The sequence below is a fragment of the Oncorhynchus masou genome, chromosome 30 (genome assembly GCF_036934945.1).
Source record: "Oncorhynchus masou masou isolate Uvic2021 chromosome 30, UVic_Omas_1.1, whole genome shotgun sequence".
In the NCBI taxonomy this organism is placed as follows: Eukaryota; Metazoa; Chordata; class Actinopteri; order Salmoniformes; family Salmonidae; genus Oncorhynchus; species Oncorhynchus masou.
Window position 1 is genome coordinate 16685899 of NC_088241.1, and position 22149 is coordinate 16708047.

A 22149-nucleotide genomic window follows, 5' to 3' on the forward strand; every position below is an offset into this window, starting at 1 on the left:
TGCATCAGGATGTTTTTGTGCTGGTCAAGGGCAGACAGGTCTGGAGTGAACCAAGGACTATATCTATTCCTAGTTCTACATTTTTTGAATGGGGCATGCTTATTTACGATGGTGAGGAAGGCACTTTTAAATAGCCAGGCATCATCTACTGACGGGATGAGGTCAATGTCATTCCAGGATACCCAGGCCAGGTCAATTAGAAAGGCCTGCTCGCAGAAGTGTTTTAGGGAGCGTTTGACAGTGATGAGGGGTGGTTGTTTGGTTGCAGACCCATTATGGATGCGGGCAATGAGGTAGTGATCGCTGAGATCTTTGATTGAAAACAGCAGAGGTGTATTTGGAGGGTGACTTAGTTAGGATGACATCTATGAGGGTGCCCGTGTTTACGGATTTGGAGTTGTACCTGGTAGGTTCATTGATAATTTGTGTGAGATTGAGGGCATCAAGCTTGGATTGTAGGATGGCCGGGGGTTAAGCATGTCCCAGTTTAGGTCACCTAGTAGTACGAGCTCAGAAGATAGATGGGGGGCAATCAATTCACATATGGTATCGAGGGCACAGCTGGGGGCAGAGGGAGGTCTTGTTTCTGGAAAGGTGAATTTTTAGAGGTAGAAGCTCAAATTGTTTGGGTACAGACTTAGATAGCATGCAGAGTTCTGTATTACTATCTTTGCAGTCGATTGCAACACCACCCCCTTTGGCAGTTCTGTCTTGGACAAAAATGTTATAGTTAGCGATGGAGATTTCAGGGTTTTTGGTGGTTTTCCTAAAGCAAGGATTCAGACACGGCTAAGACATCCGGGTTAGCAGAGTGTGCTAAAGCAGTGAGTAAAACAAACTTAGGGAGTAGGCTTGTTAATGTTGTTTCCTGTCAGAAATTGTGTTTCTGGGAGTAACAAAGCTCTGTCTCTGTGATGGTAGTGTAACAGTGTTGCTTCCGTCCATCTCCTTACCCCAACCTGGGCTCAAACCAGGGACCCTATGAACACATCGAAAACTGTCACCCAGGAGGCATTGTTACCTATTGCTCCACAAACCCGTGGGCCCTTGCAGGGCAAGCGAAACAACTACTTCAAAGTTTCAGAGCACATGACATCACTAATTGAACGCCATTTCACATACGCTCCAGTAGGAGTAGTTCTCCTCTGAGGAGGTTGGCCTACATAGACTAATCAATAAATGAATGCTGTGTGTGGAAGGAGCACAGTTTATTTCAGGACAGCTCTGTTTGGTTAGCTGTTTTTAACATCTGGAGTAGTAATCTTCCCCACATTGTGTGTGTGTGTGTGTGTGTGTGTGTGTGTGTGTGTGTGTGTGTGTGTGTGTGTGTGTGCCATCATTATCAACCAACCCAATTGACTACGCTAAAAAAGAGCAACAGCCAAAAACATTTGGCAAAGTCTGAATTTTTTATCTACTTTGCTGAAATGGTTGGACAGAACACAACCATACATTTATCAATGTTGTAACCTTTTTGCACAATATCTGGTATCATGAAAGATTCTCGTTTGGTTACACAAGCCATGGAATCATGTGAGTGGGGTGTTTATCAACACAGTCCTGACCTGAATTTAGAGTTTCTGAGGTGACATAGAAAAAGTGTGAAAGTGACTTTTCATTTGATATTAGCAAATATATTTGTGGACACAGCTCTCCCCTTTCCACCCCCTCTCTGCCACACCTCTATCTTGCCCTTCTCTTTGCTCTCCTCACCCCCACCTTGGTATACATATCAGTTATATTTTGGAACAGGCTGTTTTAATCAAGGACGGTGTAGCTCCACGGGTGGTTCAGTATCAGTCACATTAATCTTATTGATGAGAAACTCTATCTTCTGTCAAAGCCATACAGTAAAGATAATCACATCCAAAGAAAGCTGAATCAAAGAAAGGTTATTTTCCTTTTCACTACACACACCCACATGCCCAGTGATTACATAACTTCTATAGGTTAGTGAGAGTACAGTATGCGAGTAGCAAAATTATGTGCACCTGTTGTATTATCTACACCTGTTGTATTCAGCGCACGTGACAAATAAACTTTGATTTGATTTGAAATGTCTATACACAGTTCCAAGAACATCACACTACCTGTGAAAGGGAGGGTGGGATTTTTCAATTACCTTTCATGGTGGCAGATCTTTGCAGAAAGTGTTGATGAGCGAGAGAGTTTTGGCAGTTGAGCTTGTTAACACAGTGTTAAGAGGATTGTTGACATCACCCTTGCCTCGACATGACTCCTTCACCCCATAGCTTGGACTTCCCAAAAGGGGTGACGCAAGACCCTGGAGCTTCCATTTCACCTCCTCCTAACGCTATGGTTGCCGAGGCAGAAGGTGGCCATGCTGAACCTAACTACCCACAAGGCCTTGCCTTTCCCTTTTCTCCCCTTTAGCCCCCCCGGCCCCATCCATCTGGCTCCAGTTAAAAATGTATATTCTGGAATCCTGGAGAGGCAAGGAGAAGGAGGGGAGCCAGACATGTAGTAGGCCTATAGTTTGCCTTAGAGCCTGGGGGAGATCGTAGTGATGATGGTTTTGGTTGGTTTTAGATTTGTTGGTTTGCATGAATACACACAGATGAGTCAACACACACGTTTAGTTATCTTGGTGAGTTTAGGCCTGCTGTTCATCACAGGTGGAGTCTGGAGTCCCGGGAAGGACGGAGGCTGCTTCTGCCGTAATGGTTCTGCTTTGAACACACTCCTATGCCAATTTAACATTTAACAAAGCTTTTTATAGTTAGACATTGTATAATTGGATGTTTTCTGTATTATGTTGGATTTTCACTCTTAGAAAAAAAGGTGCTATCTAGAACCTAAAAGGGTTCTTGTCAGATGGTGAGTGTAGCTGGTGCACGAAGTCAGGCGCAGGAGAGCAGACTGAGTGAGCAACGTACTTTACTCAACAAGGCACAAGGTAACAATTACACTTGACCAAAACGGTAACGCACGGGTGAACACAGCACCCGTCAAAAAAAACAGCCATCAAAATAAGCCTAACTGAACATGTAATAATCCCGCACAACACCATGGGGGAAACAGAGGGTTTAAATACAGGAACAAATTATTGTGAAATGGAAAACAGGTGTGTGAAAACAAAGACCAAACCAAAGGAAAAAGAGAAGTGGATTGGCGATGGCGAGTAGACCGGCGACGCCGAGCGCCGCCCGAACAAGGAGAGACACCGACTTCGGCGGAAGTCATGACAGTTCTTCTGTTGTCCCCATAGAATAACCTTTTGAAGAACCCTTTTGGTTCCAGGTAGAATATTTTTGAATCCAGAAAGGTTTCTATATGGAACCAAGAAAAGGTTATCCTACGGGGACGGCCAAAGAACCCTTTTGGAACCCTTTTTTGTAAGTGTTTAGATAAGAGAGCACAGCTCTAAACTAGACAGTGGATTGTAGCTGGTAATTCCATGCTGGGGACAAATCTACAGACTTCTCTACCATGTGTGGGGACCATTAGCTTCCAGGGAGGGAAAGATTGGGTGAAAAAAGACAAACATTCCCGAAATACTTTTAAGTTGTTTGTTGAAATGAAAAACAATGTTGGGGTTTTAGGCTGGGTTTCTGTACAGCACTTTGAGATATCAGCTGATGTACGAAGGGCTATATGAATAAATTTGATTTGATTTGATTCAACCAGTTTTTTCCCAGTGAGATGGTGACTGCATGGACACATATAGACGGGTTGTTTGGAGTGAAGTACACAGTGACATACTGGTACATACTGTTACATCATTCTCATTTATTTTTCCAGCTTTGGGTCCCCATACACTAGTCTTCTTGCTATCATCCAAAATCCCAATAGGTATGCCTAGCAGCAATGTTTCTAAGTAATATCCCGCATAACAATATTAATTGGGATTCACTTCCACTGTTTGCATATCGCAATTTGTAATTGTAATGCAACTAGATAATGTAATGTTTAATCAAGAACCATGGAAGTCTGCTGTCTCTGTCACTTGACTGCGGAATTGTCTGCGTGTTCAGCAGGAAGTTGACAGGTCCTACATCACAGTAATTCAAAGACTTAATCAAGTGTCTTTGTTTCTCTGGAATGTTTTGGGAGATTACACTGACACAGAGGGATTGATTATGTTATCACTTACCAATTTATAGGAAAGGAAGAAGTTGTGTGGGGTGGTGAGAGACAGAGTAAAAGGGCTACAGAATTCAACGTGGCGAACATACATCCGTGACTCGATAACAGCCAATTAAGTTATTAAATAAAACATTTTAAAACGTTTGTAAATATATAATAATGGTCCATCAGCCTGTCGCTACTCTGCGGTTGTGGACTCTGAATTAAGTTAAGAAAAATAAATGAAGGTGGAGGGAGAGAAAGAAATAGAAAAAGTAAGAAATGTTCTTATTCCTTCCTTTCATCACCCTCCTTCTCCTTCTAACACCCCCCTTATCTCTCAATGTCACCTTCTGCTAACCTTGTGTGAAGGTAAGAAAATCAGACAGGATGGTGTGGTGATGTGTGACAGACATTCTATTCGCTATCTCCGCCTCACCCTTGCTCTCTCACCCTATCGTCATGGTATCAGCTGGGCTATCCACAGTGAAACCACTACATCATCAGCTCTTCTGAGGTTCGAAGTTCAAAGGAAGTGTCAGACCGCCTGAAGATGATAGTGGAAGTGTGTGTGTGACTGTGCACTTATCAGGCATGAAAGGTATGTAAAGTCACAGTGTTTGCTCCGCCTGGTGCTGGGATCAGGGGTCAGGCCTGTGCTTTGCCTCCTTGTACCGCTCTACACTCCTCTAGCCGTGATGCCATCCTGGTTTGTTTCCATCCACTCATGTTGCACATTGGGTCAGCATTCATAACAAAATCAAGGGTGTCAACAGCTTGTCTTACACCAAATGTTATATATCTTGGTGCCACTACAAGTTGAGTGTGGCACCAAACAACTGGTGGCACCATTGTTTGTAGGGGATCCAGATATGGATGGAGTCTCACCAGGAGGAGAGCACTCATAAGTAGAAGGAGGGTCTGAGTCTCCTGAGTCCAGGGCGACCCGGGAGATCCCTTTTAGTCTCCTTAGGTTTGTTGGTTTGGTTCCACTGCTCACTTCCTGACCAAGGCCATTTAACCCTGAAACAATAGAGCCGCCAGGACAGGAAGTGCGTGCTACAGGAATGTCATCACGTCCCTGGAGACTTCCTGTGCCACTCTACCAAGCCATATGGTGCCAGACCAGACCACAATATTACTAGATAAGACCCTGAATAGACCATAACACAATAACCCATCAGACTAGACCAGCCCAGAACACAATACACTATGACATTGACACGTTAGAATAGACTAGACTAGATCAGCCTAGACCTACCTGTACTAGAACATTCCACACAGAATCACAGCAGCACAACCTGCTTATGAGGTATAGGGCTTAAGGGTTGTTTTTGGACCAGGCAAACTAACACAATGGCGCACAGAGAATGCTGAACACGGTTTGACATCCACACACACTTAATGTGTGCTGCCGTGGCAGTGCCAGGTACTTGGAAGCCTGCAGTAATTACCCAGGCTAATGAAGGGTCAGACCGAGGTAGTTAGCCTCTGGCTGGGAGCAGAGCTGATCATCGAGCTAATAAAGCCCTGTTTCAGATCACTATCTCTGACACACCGCCACAGGCACTACTATACCCCAGCACAATTAGCCTGCGGACTAACATTGAGTGTCCCCTCTCCTTTCTCTCATTAGCCCTATTTACAGTACCTTCAGAAAGTATTCATACCCCTTGATTTATTTGACATTTTGTTGTGTTAAAGCCTGAATTTATAATGGATTCAATATATTTTTTCTCTCACCCATCTACACACAATACCCCATAATGACAAAGTGAACATTTTTTTTTTAATTTAGCAAACTTATTGAAAATTAAATACAAAAATATCTAATTTACATATTATACCTGTCAAAAGTTTGGACACACCTACTCATTCAAGGGTTTTTCTTTATTTATACTATTTTCTACATTGTAGAATAATAGTGAAGACATCAAAACTATGAAATAACACGTTACTAAAAAGTAAAAACAAAAATATATATTTCTTCAGATTCTTCAAAGTAGCCACCCTTTGCCTTGATGACGGCTTTGCACACTCTTGGAATTCTCTCAACCAGCTTCATGAGGTAGTCACCTGGAATACATTTACATTAACAGATGTGTCTTGGTAAAAGTTCATTTGTGGAATTTCTTTCCTTCTTAATGTGTTTGAGCCAATCAGTTTTGTTGTGACAAGATTGGGGTGGTATACAGAAGATAGCCTTATTTGGTGAAAGACGACAGTCCGTCATTACCTTAAGACATGAAGGTCAGTCAATCCAGAAAATGTCAAGAACTTTGAAAGTTTCTTCAATTTCAGTCGCAAAAACCATCAAGCGCTATGATTAAACTAGCTCTCATGAGGACCGCCACAGGAAAAGAATAACCAGAATTACCTCTGCTGCAGAGGATAAGCTCATTAGAGTTAACTGCACCCCAGAAATCGGCAATTAACTGCACCTCAGATTGCACCTCACAGAGTTCAAGTAACAGACACATCTCAACAGACTGTGTGAATCAGGCCTTCATTGTTGAATTGCTGCAAATAAACCACTACTAAAGGACACCAATGACAAGAAGAGACTTTCTTGGGCGAAATCTGTCCTTTGGTCTGATGTGTGCAAATTTGAGATTTTTGGTTCCAACCGCCGTGTCTTTGTGAGATGCAGAGTGGGTGAACGGATTATCTCTGCATGTGTGAAGCATGGAGGAGGAGGTGTGATGGTGTGGGGGTGCTTTGCTGGTGACACTGTGTTACAGGAATTTAATTGCTCTATGTTTTAATACCCAATTAAAATTAAACACTCTGTCAATTCATAAGGATTTGTAAGACCCTTATTCTATAATAATGGACAGAGCCCAGTCTTAAAGTCAATCAGCAGAATTTATTCACGAGAGTACTGATTCTCTACACCGCAGGAAAGGCCTGGTGACTCATCATTATTTTATATATTTTTTAATTGAATTTCACCTTTATTTAACCAGGTAGGCTAGTTGAGAACAAGTTGTCATTTGCAACTGCGACCTGGCCAAGATAAAGCATAGCAATTCGACACATACATCAACAGAGTTACACATGGAATAAACAAAATATAGTCAATAATACAGTAGAACAAAAGAAAACAAAAAGTCTATATACAGTGCGTGCAAATGAGGTAAGATAAGGGAGTTAAGGCAATAAATAGGCCATGATGGCAAAGTAATTACAATATAGCAATTAAACACTGGAATGGTAGATGTGCAGAAGATGAATGTGCAAGTAGAGATACTGGGGTGCAAAGGAGCAAGATAAATAAATACAGTATGGGGATGAGGTAGGTAGATAGATGGGCTGTTTACAGATGGGCTATGTACAGGTACAGTGGTCTGTGAGCTGCTCTGACAGCTGGTGCTTAAAGCTAGTGAGGGAGATGTGAGTCTCCAGCTTCAGAGATTTTTGCAGTTCATTCCAGTCATTGGCAGCAGAGAACTGGAAGGAAAGACGACCAAAGGAGGAATTGGCTTTGGGGGTGACCAAAGAGATATACCTGCTGGAGCGCGTGCTACAAGTGGGTGCTGCTATGGTGACCTTATTGGTATAGCTTATTGGTATAATATGACTTCCGTGGTACATAAACCAAAATTTTTTTTAATGATTCTTTACTTGATGGACTTTACAAGCCTGAAGTGGGTGCGTCTTTGAAGAAAGCAAGATTTGAAGTGCCTATTAGGTGTTGGTCTGTCTGTTTGTCTATTTGTTTGTCAGTTTGTCTAGACGTCATGTGTAGGGTTGCACATTTTGGGGAATATTCAGAGGTGGAAACTTTCTGTGGGAATTAAAAGGAATATATGGGAAGTAACTGAAATGTATGCAAATGAATATTAATACCATTTCAATGTAGATGTTTTTTGCATTGGATATATTTACCATATATGGAGGAAGAAACATAAACCTTTTTACCTTATCATTTATAATTTTTAGACATAATAATTTTTAAGAACGATTTAATTACAAATGGAACTTTATTTAAATGAGTTGACTCTTCACATGGGATGATTTCACTGAACAACAAAAGGGAATATTGAATGATTCCCAATGATCCATCGCATCTCCCAAAAACGTTTTCAACATACATCTGTAAAATGAAAGTCTAGAAGCTAAAGCTTTGGCTGTCTTCCTCTCAGGCTTCCAAGTATTCTCCCTGAATGTCCACCTCTTGAATATAGGACTCTGAGGCCTCATCTTCACTGTCACTTTCCAACCTTGTTGAGGACGGCTCAAAATGCTTCAAATTTGAAGATGGCCACCAATTTTTCAGCCCTTGTATTGGTCAGCCTGTTGTGTACTTTAGTGTGTGTGTTCCCAAACAAGGACCAGTTGGGCTCGGAGGTGGCTGATGTTAGTGAGATTTGGAGGACGATGGAAGCAACAGAGGAAAGAGCCTCAGATCCACAAAGTCCCTTCCCACCAGGTGGCTGTTGAGATATGTTGGCACTACTGCCATATTGCATCTCCATCCCAAAGCCCTTGCTTGGAAGTTTACTTTGCCAGACTGATAAAGAACCTTGCCCTCATCCATGCCAAGGTGGCGAGACACGGTATTGATGACACCATACTGGGGTCCAACATGTATGCTGCGGCATATATGGGCTTCAGGCAGAAGTCTTCACACTTTATGATGTATTTCAGAACAGATGTTTCCTCTGCTTGGAGCAACAGTGAAGTGGGCAGGGCAGTATGAATTTCTTCTCTTACATCTTCAAGCAGAGTCTGAACATCCGACAGGATGGCGTTGTCTCCTTCAATCCGTGCAATGGCTACTGCTATAGGTTTCATGAGTTTCAGGCTGCTTACCACTCTCTCCCAAAATACATCATCCAGGAGGATCCACTTGATGGGGCTGTCCATATCAGCAGACTGTGATATGGCCATTTCTTGGAGAGACTCCTTCCCCTCCAGGAGACTGTCAAACATGATGACAACACCACCCCAATGGGTGTTGCTGGGCAGCTTCAATGTGGTGCTCTTATTCTTTTCACTTTGCTTGGTGAGGTGGATTGCTGCTATAACTTGATGACCCTTCACATACCTAACCATTTCCTTGGCTCTCTTGTAGAGTGTATCCATTGTTTTCAGTGCCTGATGTCCTTGAGGGGCAGACTCAATACCTGAGCAGCACAGCCAATGGGTATGATGTGAGGGTAGGACTCCTCCACTTTAGACCAAGCAGCCTTCATGTTCACAGCATTGTCTGTCACCAGTGCAAATACCTTCTGTGGTCCAAGGTCATTGATGACTGCCTTCAGCTCATCTGCAATGTAGAGACCGATGTGTCTGTTGTCCCTTGTGTCTGTGCTCTTGTAGAATACTGGTTGAGGGGTGGAGATGATGTAGTTAATTATTCCTTGCCCAAACACATTCAACCATCAGAGATGATTGCAATACAGTCTGCTTTCTCTATGATTTGCTTGACCTTCACTTGAACTCTGTTGAACTCTGCATCCAGCAAATAGGTAGATAAAGCACTGGGAGGAGGGGTGAATGCTGGGCGAAGAACATTCAGAAATCTCTTCCAATACACATTGCCTGTGAGAATCAGAGGTGAACCAGTTGCATACACAGTTCGAGCAAGACATTCATCAGCATTTCTCTTAAGTTCCTCAATTGAGTAAAAAAAACCTTCTGATTCCAGGAGGACCATGAGCTGTTGCTATCGATAAGTTGTCTGATTCATCATTTTCACCTCAAATAGAAGTAGAGGGGCTTTTGTCAGAGGTTGCTTATTGTGAGCGCTGAGGAAACTTTATGCACCTGGCCAGATGATTCTGCATCTTTGTTGCATTCTTCACATATGATTTGGCACAATATGTGCAAATGTACACAGCTTTTCTTTCTACATTAGCTGCTGTGAAATGTCTCCACACATCAGATAGTGCCTGTGGCATTTTCCTGTAAAGATTTGAAAAAATGAGTTTAAAAAAACATACAATTCCATGTACAGATAAATAGTTAAGCAGTTAAACCAACTCATTTGTAAGATAAATGTTTTAAAATGAAACATGTATGGAAACATGTTAATTTACACACACTTTACTGTGGGCCATTATTTACTAGTTAATAAAAAATCATGTATGTCATATAAAATATATTCACCCCTCCAAGTATTGTAATCAAAACTTACCAGAAAGCATGTTGTCCTTGACTCAGACAGTGTAGTAGTGTGGGCACAATAGCATCTCATTAGTGTGCAAGATCTTGAGAATCAGCTGTACATGTGATGGAAGAATGCACTGTGCATACAGAGGGTTGAAATTCTATTGAATTGAGGATAGTTTAACCAAAATATGCCACAAGACCTAGAATTTCCTTTTGTGTATCCAACAAAAAAGGTTCACTGTTTTTAGCTAACTTTTTTGATGAATTTAAGCAGAATTCCCAGACAAATTCCACAAAATTCCATATAGATGCCAACCCTTGGCAACCCTAGTCATGTGGCCAGTGGCTGTTGTGTAAGGAAAATAAATAGATGGTCATCTATCCTCTCATTGTACTGGGTTGGTATACTGAGTCACCAAGGTGTAGTAGGGTCAATCCGATTAAGATATTGATCACTTATGCATTGTAAATGGGTGGTTGACACAATAAGCCCTTGGACTAAGCAGTGCACAACTCCTGGTTCCAAGGATTGCCGTGTTTGCTAGTTTAAAATGCATTTAGTGTGTTATTTCTCATCATACAGATGTAAGATCTTAATTTGATCACCCTGTTGCAGGAAATGTTAAACTTGTAGTGTATTTGAGCATTAAAAAGGCTTCTAAAGTTTGTAATTTTCACTTTGAAATTTCAGACTTGATTATCCCTTAACGAAAAATGTATCAACAACTACAAAATTGTCCATTAATTTTAATCCACATAATAATTTACATTTCCTGTTGCTGCCGGATTATTTTCCTGCTATAGGAAACTGGCTAAAATGAGCTAAAATCATACATCTGTATGATGATAAGTGTGACTAGGCTAACCAGAGTGACGAGGCTAATAAAGCATTTCAAATACAAATAGGAGATTCTTAACCTGATCTATTTATGTGTTTTTGCTTTCCTCATTCTGCTCACATAACATTGGCCTGCAGGTTGAACTAAATTGAAGACCTGTTACATTGTTACAGATGTAAGATCTTAATTTGAACAAGTTTGCTACAGCAGGAAAAAAACACTGCAGCAACTGGAAATGTGAATTATTATGTGTATTATAATTAATGGATCTTTTTTGTAGAGGTTGATTCATTTTTTTTTAGGTCAAATCAACTCTGAAATTTTGAAGTGAAAATTACAAACTTTAGAAGCCTTTTTAAACCTTGAATACACTACAAGTTTTTTGCTGTGCAGGAAAATTCTCATCAACAAAAGAGTGGTAAAATTAAGATCCTACAGATATGCTCTGTGTAAAGGATGGTTTTTAAGATGCTTGTTGAATACAATACATAAGATTGTTCTTATTCCTACATGTATTAGACAGGTCTATAATTCAGGACCTTGGTTGATGTGTATTTTGCTAGAAAAAACATTTGACCATATGTGCAATAACTATCATTCCTCTCCTATTGTCTTTACTCTCTTTTTATAACCCTCTCTGTCTCTGCCCCCGTAGTGGTGTTTGTGTGTTGCTCTCCGGACACGTTCAGGCAGCTGATGGTTCACTTCCGGCGGGCAGGCCTTCCTCAGGAGGAGTTTGTTTTCTTCTACATTGACATGTTTGGACGCAGCCTGGACTCCCGGAATGCTCAACCCTGGGCCAGAGGGGACCAAGACGACCTTGTCGCCAAGGAGGCCTTCCAGGTAAGCCTTGGATCAGAGTCAAGTGTATCATCTTATTCCTCACCTCATTCCCATCATTACCTTGGAAACAGGTATGTGCTGTATTCTCAGCTGACTTACAACAACAGGCCCTGAAGCAATCATATTTTGATATCCCTATGTTTCCCCATGGCTGTCATTGGTGTTAAGTGTGCTGCCAGGCAGATGAGATGACAAATCTAATCTTGTTTATTTTCCATTCTCTCACTGTGAAGTACTTTAATTTTCCTCTCAATTCCCTAGTGAGTAACAGACTCTACAGCGAGGGGAAGAGAGGCAACATAACTATACAGTGCCTTGCGAAAGTATTTGGCCCCCTTGAACTTTGCGACCTTTTTCCACATTTCAGGCTTCAAACATAAAGATATAAAACTGTACTTTTTTGTGAAGAATCAACAACAAGTGGGACACAATCATGAAGTGGAACGACATTTATTGGATATTTCAAACTTTTTTAACAAATCAAAAACTGAAAAATTGGGCGTGCAAAATTATTCAGCCCCTTTACTTTCAGTGCAGCAAACTCTCTCCAGAAGTTCAGTGAGGATCTCTGAATGATCCAATGTTGACCTAAATGACTAATGATGATAAATACAATCCACCTGTTTGTAATCAAGTCTCCGTATAAATGCACCTGCACTGTGATAGTCTCAGAGGTCCGTTAAAAGCGCAGAGAGCATCATGAAGAACAAGGAACACACCAGACAGGTCTGAGATACTGTTGTGAAGAAGTTTAAAGCCGGATTTGCATACAAAAAGATTTTCCAAGCTTTAAACATCCCAAGGAGCACTGTGCAAGCGATAATATTGAAATGGAAGGAGTATCAGACCACTGCAAATCTACCAAGACCTGGCCGTCCCAATAAACTTTCAGCTCATACAAGGAGAAGACTGATCAGAGATGCAGCCAAGAGGCCCATGATCACTCTGGATGAACTGCAGAGATCTACAGCTGAGGTGGGAGACTCTGTCCATAGGACAACAATCAGTCGTATATTGCACAAATCTGGCCTTTATGGAAGTGGCAAGAAGAAAGCCATTTCTTAAAGATATCCATAAAAAGTGTCGTTTAAAGGTTGCCACAAGCCACCTGGGAGACACACCAAACATGTGGAAGAAGGTGCTCTGGTCAGATGAAACCAAAATTGCACTTTTTGGCAACAATGCAAAACGTTATGTTTGGCGTAAAAGCAACACAGCTCATCACAATGAACACACCATCCCCACTGTCAAACATGGTGGTGGCAGCATCATGGTTTGGGCCTGCTTTTCTTCAGCAGAGACAGGGAAGATGGTTAAAATTGATGGGAAGATGGATGGAGCCAAATACAGGACCATTCTGGAAGAAAACCTGATGGAGTCTGCAAAAGACCTGAGACTGGGACGGAGATTTGTCTTCCAACAAGACAATGATCCAAAACATAAAGCAAAATCTACAATGGAATGGTTCAAAAATAAACTTATCCAGGTGTTAGAATGGCCAAGTCAAAGTCCAGACCTGAATCCAATCGAGAATCTGTGGAAAGAACTGAAAACTGCTGTTCACAAATGCTCTCCATCCAACCTCACTGAGTTCGAGCTGTTTTGCAAGGAGGAATGGGAAAAACTTTCAGTCTCTCGATGTGCAAAACTGATAGAGACATACCCCAAGCGACTTACTGCTGTAATCGCAGCAAAAGGTGGTGCTACAAAGTATTAACTTAAGGGGGCGGAATAATTTGGCACGCCCAAGTTTTCAGTTTGTGATTTGTTAAAAAAGCTTGACATATCCAATAAATGTCATTCCACTTCATGATTGTGTCCCACTTGATGTTGATTCTTCACAAAAAAATACAGTTTTATATCTTTATGTTTGAAGCCTGAAATGTGGCAAAAGGTCGCAAAGTTCAAGGGGGCCGAATACTGCAAGGCACTGTATGTTTTGTAACATCCCGTCAATGTGATGATATCAGTCTCATCTCACAAAGCCTGAAAGAGCAAAACTGTAGCTGATGCACGTACTCTACTGGTGGGTCGTGGTCATATGTCTTAGGTTGAATCGGATTTTATGTGGGTTCTAATCGTCTGGGAACCAATGCCATAACCCATATGTATGAACACTTCTCTCACTACTGTGTTTTTACAAGTTATCCTTCTCAGACCTTAGTTTTCTGCTTGAATGAGGTTGGGCCTGTATCTACACAGACTGTAGGAATGGGAGGGAGGAGATGAGATCACTTGATGAAAGTTATTGGGTGTTTTGGAGGAGGTGTTCTGGATGACTGGTTGTATTGACATCATATAATAGAGCAACTAGGCTCGAATAACAGTTGCCTGTTTATAAAAGGGACAGCCTGGGAAAGAGGAACATACTGTTAATTTCTACCACAGAAGTGGTGTTTCTCACACCTGTGGTTCATTCATTCATTAGCAGAAATCATCATGTGGTATGATTCTGTATAATTCAGTGAAACCTTTGTCTTATGAATCACAATCGCTTTTTTTCTTTGTGTCTGTCTCAGAGTGTGAAAATCCTGACCTATAGAGAACCCCAGAACCCTGAATATAAAGATTTTGTGAGGGACCTGAAGACAGATGCCAAGAGAATGTTCAACTTTACGGTGGAGGACTCACTGGTAAGGGGCTGCACTGTGTGTGTGTGTGTGTGTGTGTGTGTGTGTGTGTGTGTGTGTGTGGTGGGGCATTCTTAGAGAGAGGGAGAGAGAACTGAGATCAAAAGGAGTATTTATAAAAGGGGACAGAACTTGATCTCAATGTGGCACAGACTTGAGGCAATATGAAGGAGAAGACTTATGCTAAGGCATGAAGACTACTACACAAAATAAAGTTCTGTATAATAATCTATACACTGAGAGAACAAAACATTATTAACTTGACATCGGCTGACCAGGTGAATCTAGGTAAAAACTATGATCCCCTATTGATGTCACTTGTTAAATTCACTTCAATCAGTGTAGATGAAGGGGAGGAGACAGTTTAAAGAAGGATTCTTAAGCCTTGAGACATGGATTGTATATGTATGCGCCATTCAGAGGATGAATGGGCAAGACAAAATAATTAAGTGCCTTTGAACAGGGTATGGTATTAGGTGCCAGGCGCACTGGTTTGAGTGTGTCAAGAACTGCAACGCTGCTGGGTTTTTCACACTCAACAGTTTCCCGTGTGTATCAAGAAAGGTTCACCACCCAAAGGATATCCAGACAACTTGACACAACTGTGGGGAGCATTGGAGTCAACATGGGCCAGCACCCCTGTGGAACGCTTTTGACACCTTGTAGTGTTCATGCCCAACAAATTGATGCTGTTCTGAGGGCAAAAGGTGGTGCAACTCAATATTAGAAAGGTGTTCCTAATGTTTTCTACACTCAGTGTAGGGCTATCATATTTTAGAGAACATCTCACTATGGAACATTTGATTGAGCCACATCTGACAGGCAAGCAACACATACAAAGAACTATCAGCAGTGCTTGTTTATTTAACAATAGTACTAGTTCATTGGGATTTGCACATCTGAGAGTGTGCAAACACACACACACACACACACACACACACACACACACACACACACACACACACACACACACACCGACAGGGCTGTCTGGCACCTCTCACAAGCCGATGAATCACTTGTAGCAGACAGCTAAGTGTAGTCAATGTGATAAATAGACAGGTCTGAGTCTGGAGGATGAGAGAGAGGCACAGAGCATGAGAGCTCTGCCCTGGTCTACCTGGTCCTCATTCACCCTGCCTGCACATTGTGTCTGTACGATTCCAATTGATGCAACTGAACTGAGTGAGTTGTTTGAGTGGGTTATTGTCCTCATATTCCATTTTGTGATTGACGTGGACAGTTCTTTTGGTTTGGGTCCATTGTTTGGAGAGATGATGAGATAGAAGAGGAAATTGTTTCTCAGGCACAATTGTGAAATTAATAAAGGGGTAGAAATAGGTACGGAGATGATAGCAAATATTTATCGTTGAAAGAAATAGAAAGTGGTATTCACTTGAAATATATCAAACACTGTAGAGAAGCTTGTAGAAGAGACAAGTAGTTAGCAGAAGAAGTTCTGTTCTCCATGGCAGTGGCACAAATATACAGTTGAAGTCGGAAGTTTACATACACCTTAGCCAAATACATTTAAACTCAGTTTTTCACAATTCCTGACATTTAATCCTTGTAAAAATTCCCTGTCTTAGGTCAGTTAGGATCACCACTTTATTTTAAGAATGTGAAATGTCAGAATAATAGTAGAGAGAATGATTTATTTCAGCTTATATTTCTTTCATCACATTCCCAGTGAGTCAGGAGTTTACATACACTCAATTAGTATTTGGTAGCATTGCCTTTAAATTGTTTAACTTGGGTCAAATATTTTGGGTAGCCTACCACAAGCTTCCCACAATAAGTTGGGTGAATTTTGGCCCATTCCTCCTGACAGAGCTGGTGTAACTTGCTCGCACGCCTTCTTGCTCGCACACGCTTTTTCAGTTCTGCCCATGTAACGGCTCTCGTTGGTGGTAGAAAGAGTAGACCAAGGCGCAGCGTGGAAAGTGTTCATGATTTCAATAAAAAAACACTCAAACAAAATCACAAAATCGAAAACGAAAACGCAAAGTTCTGTCAGGCATCAGTGACTAAACAGAAAACAAGATCCCACAACCTAATGGTGGGAAAAAGAGCTGCCTAAGTATGATCCCCAATCAGAGAAAACGATAGACAGCTGCCTCTGATTGGGAACCACACTCGGCTAAAAACAAAGAAAAAAACTAGAATTTCCCACCCGAGTCACACCCTGACCTAACCAAACATAGAGAATAATAAGGATCTCTAAGGTCAGGGCGTGACAGCCCACACATTTTCTATAGGATTGAGGTCAGGGCTTTGTGATGGCCACTCCAATACCTTGACTTTGTTGTCCTTAAGCCATTTGGCCACATCTTTGGAAGTATCCTTGCGGTCATTGTTAATTTGGAAGACCCATTTGCTACCAAGCTTTAACTTTCTGACTGATGTCTTGAGATGTTGCTTCAATATATCCACATAATTTTCCTACCTCATGATGCCATCTATTTTGCACCAGACCCTCCTGCAGCAAAGCACCCCCACAACATGATGCTGCCACCCCCGTGCTTCACGGTTGGGATGGTGTTCTTCGGCTTGCAAACATCCCCCCTTTTCCTCCAAACATAACAATGGTCATTTTGACCAAACAGTTCTATTTTTGTTTTGTAGACAGTGAAATAATCTGTCTGTAAACAATTGTTCGAAAAATTACTTGGGCCATGCACAAACTAACTGACTTGGCAAAACTATGGTTTGTTAACAAGACATTTTTGGAGTGGTTGTAAATCGAGTTTTAATGACTCCAACCTAAGTGTATGTAAACTTCCAACTTTAACTGTAGCTAGACATACACAGTAGCTTTCTAATTATAGAAAATAATATCTATTGGATGAGGGTAATAGATGTACTATTAATACATGTGTGGTATGGTTGATCTAAGCGATCTCATAAAAAATAGGTGATGATAGATTTAATAACTTTTCTACAATTTCCTCTTGCTTCCCTGCAGATGAACATAATCTCCGGAGGGTTCTACGACGGGCTGATGCTGTACACCCACACCCTGAACGAGACCATGACCTCGCCAGAGGACAGACCTGTGGGGAAAACCGTAACAAGGAGGATGTGGAACCGCACCTACAATGGTCAGTCCATTCCACGCACCTCAGTTTATAACCTGAATCTTTATTCCATTGAAACAGGGGTCCGAAAGGTTCTAGGTTTTTTTGGAACATGTGTGAACATGTTTTCAGTCTAGCACTAGCTCTGTGCTCTGTCTCTGGTAACTACAGTGGTCTGCATTTTGTCACAGAGACAATTTCAAAAGATTTGTGTGAAGACAAAATGTTCCATGTCACTGGATTAAATCTGAGCTCTGGTTTACGATCTCTTGTCAGTTTCCACCTTTGAGGAGGTAGTTCTGTAACAACAACACATTCAATGTCTTCCTTGCAATTTCGCTGTAGATTAATTATTGAGTGATTTGTGGCAGAATGAGAGAGAACCAGCACGATATAACAATACTCCCCATTGACAGAGGGTCACCTATTGGGTGCTTTGTGCCTTTAAAATGAGATGTACACCTCTTCAAGAGCTCTTCAAGACAAGACATTGATTTAGTTGCAGGCCATAAGAAGTCATATGGCTCTCAAATGCCTGTTGGACATGTAAACTACATTACCAAAAGTATGTGGACACCTACTCAATGGAAAATAAATCATAGGCATTAATATGGAGTTAGTCCCCCTTTGCTGCTATAACAGCCTCCACTCTTATTGGAAGGCTTTCCAGTAGATTATGAACATTGTTGCAGAGACTTTCTTCCATTTAGCCACAAGCACTATTGAGGTTGGGCACTGATGTTGGGCATTGGACCTGGCTCTCAGTCGGCGTTCCAATTCATCCCAAAAGTGTTTGATGGTGTTGAGGTCAGGGCTCTGTGCAGGCCATTAAGTTATTCCACACTAATCCCGACAAACCATTTATGTATATACCTTGCTTTGTGCACAGGGGCATGCATTGTCATGCTGAAACAGGAAAGGGCCTTCCCCAAACTATTGCCACAAAGTTGAAAGTAGAGGTCGACTGGCATGGCCTATTAATTAAGGCCTATTTCAAGTTTTCATAACAATCGGTAATCACCATTTTTGAAACCAATTATGGCCGATTACATTGCATTCCACGAGGAGACTGCGTGGCAGGCTGACCACCTGTTACGCGAGTGCAGCAATGAGCCAAGGTAAGTTGCTAGCTAGCATTAAACTTATCTTATATAAAACAATCAATCTTAACATAATCACTGGTTAACTACACATGGTTGATGATATTACTAGGTTAACTAGTTTGTCCTGCGTTGCATATAATCGATGCGGTGCTTGTTAATTTATCATCGGTAAATGATTTAACGGGGGATGATTTAACGAAAGCGCATTCGCGAAAAAAGCACAATCAATACACGAATGTACCTAACCATAAACATCAATGCCTTTCTTAAAATCAATATACAGAAGTATATTTTTTTTAAACCTGCATATTTAGTTAAAAGAAGTTCATGTTAGCAGGCAATATTAACTAGGGAAATTGTGTCACTTCTCTTGCGTTCATTGCATGCAGAGCCAGGGTATATGCAACAGTTTGGGCCACCTGGCTCTTTGCGAACTAATTTGCCAGAATTTTACATAATTTTGACATAACATTGAAGGTTGTGCAATGTAACAGCAATATTTAGACTTTGGGTTGCCTCGCGTTCGATAAAATACGGAATGGTTCCGTATTTCACCGAAAATTATAGTTTCCAGATTTGACCATATTAATGACCAACGGCTCGTATTTCTGTGTTTATTATATTATAATTAAGTCTATGATTTGATAGAGCAGTCTGACTGAGCGGTGGTAGGCGGCAGCAGGCTCGTAAGCATTCATTCGAACATTACTGTGTTTGTAAGCAGCTCTTCACTGTGCTTCCAGCATTGCACTGTTTATGACTTCAAGCCTATCAACTCACGAGATTAGGCTGGCAATACTAAAGTCCCTATTAGAACATCCAATAGTCAAAGGCATATGAAATACAAATGGTATAGAGAGAAATAGTCGACGTGTCATAATTCCTATAACTACAACCTAATACTTCTTAACTGGGAATATTGAAGAACTGGGTATATTGAACCACCATTTCATATGTTCTCATGTTCTGAGCAAGGAACTTAAATGCTAGCTTTTGTACATGGCACATATTGCACTTTTACTTTCTTCTCCAACACTGTGTTTTTGTATTATTTAAACCAAATTGAGCATGTTTCATTATTTATTTGAGACTAAATAGATTTTTTCAATGTATTATATTACGTTAAAATAAGTATTCATTGTTCATTCAGTATTGTTGTAATTGTCATTATTACAAATATACAGTATATGAAATAAAATAAATACATTTCAAAAATAAAATACAAAATCGGCTGATTAATCGGCATCGGCTTTTTTCAGTCCTCCAATAATCGGTATCGGTGCTGAAAAATCATAATCGGTCGACCTCTAGTTGAAAGCACAGAATCGTCTAAAATGTTATTGTATGCTGTAGCGTTAATATTTCCCTTCACGGCCTCCTGAGTGGTGCAGTGATCTAAGACACTGCATCACAGAGATTCTGGGTTCGAGTCCAGGGTCTGTCTGGAGACCCATGGGGAGGCGCACAATTGGCCTAGCGTCATCCGGGTTAGGGGAGGGTTTGGCCAGCAGGGCCCTCGTCTGCTTGTGTGATCTACCATTTTGCAGCTGAGTCGTTGTTACTCCTAGAAGTATCCACTTCACAATAACAGCACTTACTGTTGACTGAAGCAGCTCTAGCAGGGAAGAAATTTGCCTGAACTGATTTGTTGAAAAGGTGGCATCCTTTCCAACAAGTTAGTTCGTCAAATTTCTTCCCTGGGAGGGTTTGGCCAGCAAGGATGTTGGGGGAGGGTTTGGCCAGCAGGGATGTCCTTGTCCCATCACGCACTAGCGACTCCTGTGGCGGGCCAGGCACAGTGCATGCTGACACGGTCGCCAGGTGCACGGTGTTTCCCCCGACACATTGGTGCGGCTGTCTTCTGGGTTAAGTGGGCATTGTGTCAAGAAGCAGTTCAGCTTGGTTGGGTTGTGTTTCAGAGGACGCACGGCTCTCGACCATCGCCTCTCCCGAGGCCATACGGGAGTTACAGCGATGAGACATGACTTGAACTACCGATTGGATACCACGAAATTGGTATATATATAAATATATATATTTCCCTTCACCAGAACTAAGGGGCCTAGGCCAAACCATGAAAAGCAGCCTCAGACCATTATTCCTCCTCCAACAAACTTTACCATTGGCACTATGCATCAGGGCAGGGAGCATTCTCCTGGCATCCGCCAAACCCAGATTCGTCCGTCAGACTGCCAGATGGTGAAGCGTGATTCATCACTGCAGAGAACGAGTTTCCATTGCTCCAGAGTCCAATAGTGACGAGCTTTACACCACTCCAGCTGACACTTGGCATTGCGCGTGTTTATCTTAAGCTCGTGTGCGGCTCTCGGCCATGAAAGCCATTTCATTAAGCTCCCAACGAACAGTTCTTGTGCTGACATTGCTTCCAGAAGCAGTTTGGAACTTGGTCGTGAGTGTTGCAACCAAGGACATATGATTTTTACGCCCTGCTCGCTTCAGCACTCGCCAGTCCCATTCTGTGTGCTTGTGTGGTCTACCACTTCACAGCTGAGTCATTGTTGCTCCTAGAAGTATCCACTTCACAATAACAGCACTTACAGTCGACTGGGGCAGCTCTAGCAGGGAAGAAATTTGATGAACTGACTTGTTGGAAAGGTGACATCCTATGACAGTGCCACTTTGAAAGTCACTGAGCTCTTCAGTAAGGCCATTCTACTGCCAATGTTTGTCTATGGAGATTGCATGACAGTGTGCTCGATTTTATACAGCTGTCATCAACGGGGCTGGCCGAATCCACTACTATTGTATTTACAGTATAGTGTAGGTTTCCACAAGTGGCGGTCAGTGCCTTTTAACATGAGGGAGGACAATTCTTTTTTTTAATGAGCATGGCCGTATTTCTATTAAAGCACATTAGATGACTGTCATTCATATTCCATTCAACCAGCTCAATGTAACGTTGATAGGTTTAGGCTACTACATGATACTCAAATTTTCCCTATTCCCATCTTGAGGAGGCTACAACCCCGGACTTGTCTCATCATCATTACACACACCTGGTTCCAATCCCCACTCTATCACTGTATATATACACCCTCTGCCATTTGTCTTTATCTTTCATTGTAAATGTTACTTGTTTTCCTGAGAGGAATCTATCCTACTATTTCCTGAGTACTTTATATTTTTGTTTGTGAAGATATATTTTGAGCACAACAGTGTTTGGGTTTCATCCCGCTTTGATCTATGGTGCTTAAATAAATTCAGTAGTTCTAAACCTGCGACTGCCTCCTGCCTACTCCTCTCTACACCAATGACATTGTTACCCTACAGAGTGATGTTGAGGCTACTGTAGACCTTCATTGCAAAACAGTGTATTTTTATCAATTATTTGGTGACATGCGAATATATTTTGTCTAAAAAGGATAGCTTTTTTAATGTTTCACTATTTTTATTTTTATGAAATTCACTGAGGAGTATGGTCCTCCCATTCCTCCTC

At 41.6% G+C, this 22149-nt stretch overlaps 1 protein-coding gene across 1 annotated transcript in view; it reads left to right on the top strand.

Annotated features, from left to right (window-relative positions):
* LOC135522175 (atrial natriuretic peptide receptor 1-like) overlaps positions 1–22149 on the top strand; it is a 56764-nt gene that overhangs the window by 8062 nt on the left and 26553 nt on the right. Inside the window, exons 3-5 of the mRNA XM_064948209.1 lie at positions 11698–11885; positions 14405–14518; positions 17478–17613. Coding sequence (XP_064804281.1) covers positions 11698–11885; positions 14405–14518; positions 17478–17613 — 438 coding nt within the window. The remainder of the gene's footprint in view (positions 1–11697; positions 11886–14404; positions 14519–17477; positions 17614–22149) is intronic.